Source organism: Mesocricetus auratus, unplaced genomic scaffold (genome assembly GCF_017639785.1).
Source record: "Mesocricetus auratus isolate SY011 unplaced genomic scaffold, BCM_Maur_2.0 Super-Scaffold_6730, whole genome shotgun sequence".
Classification (NCBI taxonomy): domain Eukaryota; kingdom Metazoa; phylum Chordata; class Mammalia; order Rodentia; family Cricetidae; genus Mesocricetus; species Mesocricetus auratus.
The window spans coordinates 67,009-74,299 of NW_024429184.1; the positions used below are offsets into that span (position 1 = coordinate 67,009).

Below are 7,291 nucleotides of genomic sequence, written 5' to 3' on the forward strand. Positions count from 1 at the left end.
GGTATCCTGGGACAACCCTAACATCAAGCAAACATCAAGCAAACTCTGTAATTAGAAGAGAAGCAGCCATCACTCACTTTAGCTCTAGGACAGACATGTTTATAGATGGCAAATGATCTTGTTTTTACCATCTCCAAATTATCTTGCCTAATGTTGCTTTTTTATGAGGTTATGAATATCCAGTAAGGCATTGTGGGCCAGCCATGTGCATCAGGCCAGCTTGTTGAAATGGGGACTCTTAGATCTAAATGCCAGGCAAACCACAAGATGCCAACTGCTGCTTTGATCTTTCACATGGATGGTGCCTGCTTCTGAAGTCACAAGAAGTTGTCCTATTGTTGTATTTAGGTAAGGTTGGGTAGTACTCCTGAAAATCACTCTGTCTCAGCCTTGGTTTCTCTGAGAGTCACCTCCATATCTGAGATCACTTTTTGGCAATTACTTCCAGTCCTCTATGCTTGTTGGTTTCAGTAAGGCCCCTATGCCAACAATTTCCCTGTATCTTCGCTTAGAAAGAATTGCACTGTGTTGAGATTTGTAATTTCCTCCTTGACTTTGAATTTTTTACTATATTGTGACTCATATCCACAAAGTATTTGGTTTTGTAGGTTCAGATTCAGGGAGAACTCAAGCTGTCTTCTTGACCTGTGAGCAGCCAAAGCTCTTTCTTTGACTTTCTCTGGATGGTAGTCTCATCCCTCATGGTGGCATTGTCAAGCCATTTCTTTAACGGAGTGGTGGATTGTAACTGCTATTTAATTTTCTGAGTATTTTTAAACATAGCTTATGTTGTGTACAGATTCTTTTTGTCTCTTAAATGTCAAGATTAAAAATGAAAATCTGAGCATGGAAGTACATGGATGTAGACTGACCAGAGAATGACTTGGACCTAGAAATTTCAGGCTGGCCAAGGAAACTTAGCCATCAGGATGTGGGGTGGGAGGAATGAGGGGGTTGCAGCATAATTGGTTATCTTTCTAAATAGTGTTTTGCTTTATTTTAGCAAAGCACACCAATAACTCAAGTCAGAAGCCATGAGCTTGAAGCCAATATAATCTATTGATCTAGGGGTCATAGCATGCTGTGGCAAGGTAGGCAGCCATTTCTCTTTATCATTTGTGCCTCTAGTGACCAAAATATTCTTTATTCCAAGGTGTACATCTGAATCCATGCTGTGTAGGCATAGCCTCAGAGGACTTTGTGCTCCATGCCCTGTTGAAAAAGAGGCTCTGTGGATTGAGGAAGTGTGCAGCATGTCTGTTTTCCTATGGTCAATATAAGGTCACTGAAACAGGAGAACCTATGACTAGGCAGCACTCATTGAGGCTTGATATTATTGCAGAGGTGGTAAAACCTGAAACTCAGGAAGGATCTTGCATACAGGACCCAGCAAGTCTGCTCATCCACTTGCTGGCATTCTCACATTTATTGGACAGAGAGACATGCATGTAACTGCAAGGGTAATCATTTATTGAACAGGTACAGGAAGACATTCATGCAGAGTTGTCATGGGTATGACAAAGAGACATTTAAAAGAAATCCTTTGTTTCTGGATGAGTCATCCTAGATAATCAGGGAAGATGCTGGGGATGTAGGGTTTATGCTTTCCTGGGGGGCATCGATGGCAATCAGATCACAGGACTTGTCATAGAACAGAGTGTGAACGGGAAGGCATGATGTTAGAGTCCAGGTTAGGAGTCCCCACTCAACACTGAGGAAGCCAGGAAGAAAGAATGCAGACACTCATTAAGCACTGCTAGAGCTGATATCAGGACATAGAGCCATTCTGTCATACACAGTAAAGTGTGACGACACAGACCTTCCCTGACCACAATACTGATGTTACCGACCAGTATACTGAACAAAAGGCATAGAATAAATGACATTATCCTTATTGATATCATATGGAAAATAACAATAATGAAAGATCCTAGGCTTGTTCCCACTATCTTTTGCATAAGAAAATCTGTTGTGTGATGTTTGTACATTGTGGGAAGATGAGTCACTGTGATTGTTTTTAGAAAGAGATGAATGGACAATAAATAGGCAGGACAATTAGGTGGGACTTAAAGGCAGAAAGAGAGACAGAGACAGAGAGAGAGAGAGAGAGAGAGAGAGAGAGAGAGAGAGAGAGAGAGAGAGAGAGAGAGAGAGAGAGAGAGAGAACGAACTCAGGGAAGAGGAATGGGCAGGGTTGTCAGCCAGAAGAACAGGAGAGGAAACAGGAGATGCAAGATGGACGAGAGGTAACCCCATGTGAGTGTAGATTAATGTAAATGAGTTAATTTATGTTATAAGAGCTAAGTAGCATTAAGCCTAATCTACAGGCCAAACTGTCATAATTAATATCAAGTCTGTGTCATTATTTGGGAGCTGGCTGGTGAAACAGAGAAGGGCTCATTATACAAAGTTATGAAGAATTTACAATACATTGAGTCTTAATGATTAAAGCATCTTTAAAGGCTTTCACATATCATCACAATGAAGCCTTGGAATGAATGGGAAAGAGGATAGATGAAGGAAATCATGGTACTCTTCAGGATGGAGGAGAAATGCAGATTATGATGCTCCACTCCCATGGAAGGAGTAAGGATATACAGACCTCACAGGAAGATGTTATACTAAGGAGTGGGAGTGAGGTGGACCCAGCCACTGGTGAACATCTACACTCACATTCTTAATGACTATTGATGCTTTGCTGAGCACTTTTCACACAAAAGTACAGCATCTATGTCCATCCAAATCCTTGTTTCCTTACTTAAACACTTGGGTCACTTACTGAAAAGCTCATCACAGGACTAAATCATAAACCCAGAAATTTGGAAACCAAATTTCAATCTCTCCTCAAAGCTTCCTTATCAATTATTTTTATTATACTTTTAGGGTACAATACAATGCTTTTGAAAGGGTCTCATTTGTGCTCAGCCACTCTTCATTCTCACTGGAGATTACCCACCTGGAGGCTCAGGTCATTCTTCCAACTTGGGCCAGGAGACAGTGATCTGCAAGGTATGAATAAGAACACATTCAGGTACCATGTCCAATTTATTTCCACAAGAGATACTACATGCTTCTCTAGGGGCAACACATGTCTGGTTGCTTCTTGGTATGTTCTTTCCATGATATAAAACAGGCAATAAACAAGTGTGAGTCCTGACTTACCAGCCTCAGTTAGGTCTAATATATTTTCCTTAACAATTCCCTGCTTCTTGCATAGATCCCCAAACTTTTTCTTGATTTTTGAACTCAACTTTGGTTTCCGGCCTGTGAAAAATAATGGTGACAGTAGTGATTGCATTATGTGTATTGACCACATTCACAGAGCTGAATAATGAATGGGACAGGGCCCCTCCAGAAGGATGAGAAAATGATTGACAACATGATTATCAGGCATGGACATGACCAGTCATGAATTTAGCATTCATAGGATATCTTACTGGCATAGTGAGGGATTGCAGAGACCTCCCACCCCCACCACTGTGACTGAGGGATAACGGAGGTGACCATTTGTCTTCAGTAGATATGGAAAAAAGAGGCATTTCAGGGCCAGGCTGGGTAGCCCATGTTAGAGCTAGGGTTTCTTTCTTTTCTTGTTCTCCCATCCCATTACCAGTGTCTGTGGGAAAATACTCTACCGTAGAGCGTCATCAACTGGAATGTTTCCCCATTCTTGGTATTTCTGAGATGAATTATAATATAATCATCATAGTCTATATCAGGTATTGTAAATCTGTTATATCCATCATCTGTGGAAGAAATGGAACACAACTCAGAAATTATTGAAACCTTTTACCTATTCTATATCACAGGTAAAACTCAAAATGCATATTCTAATAGAGATTGGTGAAAATGTCTGCTGCTTTCTATCCATAACTCTTTGGACATCTTGAAGTAACCTCTAGTAAACAATTAGTCACAGCAGCCACTCTCCTCTCCAAAGCCTGTCTACTTCAATCAGCAGCTTCCATTGATCTCTATCTGCCTTTCATAAGCTCACTGTATTATGTACCTGCTGCTGCATCCTGAGTGATGTGGACTGGTGGCATCCATTGGGGCAGAATCAGACAGAAGGCAGGAGACAAGAAACCATCTTACCTTACTTGTTCCACCTGCCCAAGAATGGGATGCTAGTTATTAGATGACCTCTGTTGCATTAGATAAATAAACAATGATCAGGTAGCAACTGAGAGTCTGAAGAGGGTTCAGTTGTAGAGAGTTTGACCAGTATGTATAAGACCTTGATTTCAATTCCCAACAATAAGGCAAATGTGCTCACACAGACACACACACTCACAATAGAGATATTAGGGTTTTTCTAAGTTCCTTATGGAACTTATGTAGACTTTTTGTATACTTACATTTGACATCATATACACCAACCTCTTCTGTTTTGTCACATACTAAATACAGCTCTGTGCACTCTTCATTGACATTGTGAAATAGAATCAGCTGGTGCTTATGGGTACTGCTCTGGCTGGCCCCTTTAGCCTCTGTTCTACCCAAGTCTCCCATTTCTAATTCCACTTAACTTTCAAATGTTTTTGTAAAATGAGCAAAGTCATTCATTTGTGTTATTTCACTTATACTTGATACTTTAGTAATCACATATTTGCTTATCTCTTAGAAAAAGAATGACAATGACAATTACTTCAAATCACTGTCACAACTGTGACTACTTCCCATTGTCACTCCCTTGTGCAGATTATCACCCAGATGTCCACCATCTGCATCAAATTAGTGCTATGCAAATGTTGCCTAATGTAGCCCTCCAATCCACAAAGGAGAATTAATATCCTCTTTAATGCAGTTGAAGGGGTGGATTTTCTTGGCTTACAATTAGTCATAAACATTTAACTCATGATAATCTACTTTTAAGCTGTGTTATGCATCTCATTCATTATGGTTTCAGAAATGTCTCTGATTGCTTATTAAATCCCCAGTAAATTTGTTCCTGTCACCAATGCTATTCTCTGACTTTGAAATCTTGGTTATTCTCTCTCTCTCTCTCTGTCTCTCTCTCTCTGTCTCTCTCTCTCTGTCTCTCTCTCTCTGTCTCTCTGTCTCTCTGTCTCTCTGTCTCTCTGTCTCTGTCTCTGTCTCTGTCTCTGTCTCTGTCTCTGTCTCTCTCTCTCTCTCTCTCTCTCTCTCTCTCTCTCTCTCTCTCTCTCTCTGTGTGTGTGTGTGTTTGTGTGTGTTAGGCCTGAGACCATGACCGGCCTCCATTTCTTCTTTTTCAGCTAAGAACACCTCACTTACATGATATGGAATTTAAAAGCTAAGGAAGAGTTCCTGAAAAGATGAATGTACTCCACAAATATTCTCATGCTTCCATGTTCCTCTATCTTTTCTCTTTTGTCAGAGGCCACAAGAATGGTATGCCATTTTCCCTGAATCTGTAATAGATAAGTGAATTGTTAAGAGAGGAAGGGCAGGGACATTTCATGGACATGTTTCCACTAGAACTCTGACCCATGGGCCTGGGCATTAGCAAACACAGGATTAGATCTCACTCACATCTGTTGACACAATACTTAAGATCCTGTCTCTGTCTCTCAGTGGGAGTGAGGGACTGCAGGCATTGTTAGATATGGATAGCATAAGGCTGGTTTTGCTTCACAGTCTGAAGCCTCTATTTGTCTCACAGAGTGAGGAGCCACAACCCTCCCCTCAAAGGTCCCACTTGGCTTCAGAGTTCCCAGGAGCATCCTCTGGGTCAGACGTCCCCAAGCCCCATGAGACTACCTTTTCTGGATTAAAGTTCTTTCCAATGAGACTAGTTTTTTCTTCTGCATGAACACAGACTAGGGTCAGCTCCAAACCCCGCACAACCAGAAGCAGCAGCAGCCTCATTTTGGATGGAATAGAATCATCTCTCCATCAGGACTGAGTCTTTCCTTGTGGTGGCTGCACTTCACTCCCCAGCTGCTTTGTACTTATATAGTTTCTGAGTTTATTTGTTTTAAACTGTGATCTCCTTCTTCTTCCCTCACTCTCTGTGAAATGTTTCCTCAATTATTGATGTGAAGCCAAGAATTGCTCCTCCCCTCTTCAAACTTGGCTGTCTTGTCTCCTATGGATTGATTTAGTAACCTTACATTTCTCAAAATGTAATCTCAAGAAAAGTAGTAGATGACTTAGAGAGCTGCCATTTGGAAACTGCCAGATGTAACTTTGGATCTTGCTTGGAATCAGAAAGACAATTATGTGTGGAGGGATTGAGCTGATGTGGGACACCAAGGGGACAGAGCATCTTTGCTCTAAGTCTCCAGTGGAGTGTAGAAGTAGATGCATTAGTCATTTTTAAAATATATATATTATTTTATGTTTATGAATGCTTGTTTTGGATATGTGTTTGTGCACTGCTGCTTGCCTGTTGCTATGGAGATAAAAAGAGGGAGTCAGATCCCTTGAAACATGTTCTTGAGGAGTATGCAGACCTCCAAGGACCAGCCTCAATTTCCCTCCAAGTATCAGCCTCAACTTTGCTTCAAGGCAGGATGCTAAACAGCAAGCATGGGGGCTGGCTAAAGGGATCTGAGAGTGAATGAATCAGCTCATAGATACATTCTACTCATGTCTCTTTATTCTTCAAAAGGTTCTTTCTGATCCCACAAGGTGTCCAGCTTATATACCCATACAGACACAATTAGCAGTTCTCTGGAAATAGCAAAGATACTAGACATGCATTTCTCAGGGCCTGAAAACAGGTAAGATCTTACAAAGTCTGTGCCTTATGTCTCAGAGGGGGTGTGATTTTTCCTCAATATATATTTTTAATTAGAAATATGAATGCTTCACATGTCAATGCCAGCTCCCTCTCCCACCCTTCCTCCCTTGTCCCTCCACCAGCCCCCCAGCACCCCACCCAATCCCCACATCATTCCCCAGACAGGGTAAGACCTGTCATTTCATCCAGGGCAGGACCTAGGCCCTTCCCCATTTGTCCAGGCTGAGAGAGCATCCCTTTATTTGGAATGGGCTGCCAAAGATCATTCATACACCATGGTAAACACTGATCTACTACCCAAGTCCCCAGTGATTTCTGTGGCCTCCTCACTTACACTACATTCATGGAGTATGGATCAGTCCCCTGTTGGCTTCTCAGGCATCAGTCTGAGATTCAAGAGCTCCCCCTTATCTGGTTATCTGTCTTCGTGGGTTTCACCATCATGATCTTAACCCCTTTGCTCATCACTCCTCCATCTCTGTCACTAGGTTGCAGGAGTTCAGTTCAGTGTTTAGCTGTGGGTGTCTGTCTCTGCTTCACTCAGTCACTGGATGAAGGTTATAG

General features: G+C 41.7%; 1 protein-coding gene across 1 annotated transcript; it reads right to left on the reverse strand.

The window, feature by feature from the left end:
- Positions 1 to 2,969: 2,969 nt before the first annotated feature.
- On the reverse strand, positions 2,970 to 5,850 carry LOC121138915 (major urinary protein 20-like). Its single transcript, XM_040741966.1, has 6 exons — positions 5,743 to 5,850; positions 5,277 to 5,393; positions 4,359 to 4,449; positions 3,636 to 3,746; positions 3,159 to 3,264; positions 2,970 to 3,063 (listed from the first exon to the last, which is right to left on the reverse strand). Exons 1-6 carry the CDS (start codon positions 5,848 to 5,850, stop codon positions 2,970 to 2,972), a joined length of 627 nt encoding a protein of 208 aa, XP_040597900.1.
- Between the last annotated feature and the right edge of the window lie 1,441 nt (positions 5,851 to 7,291).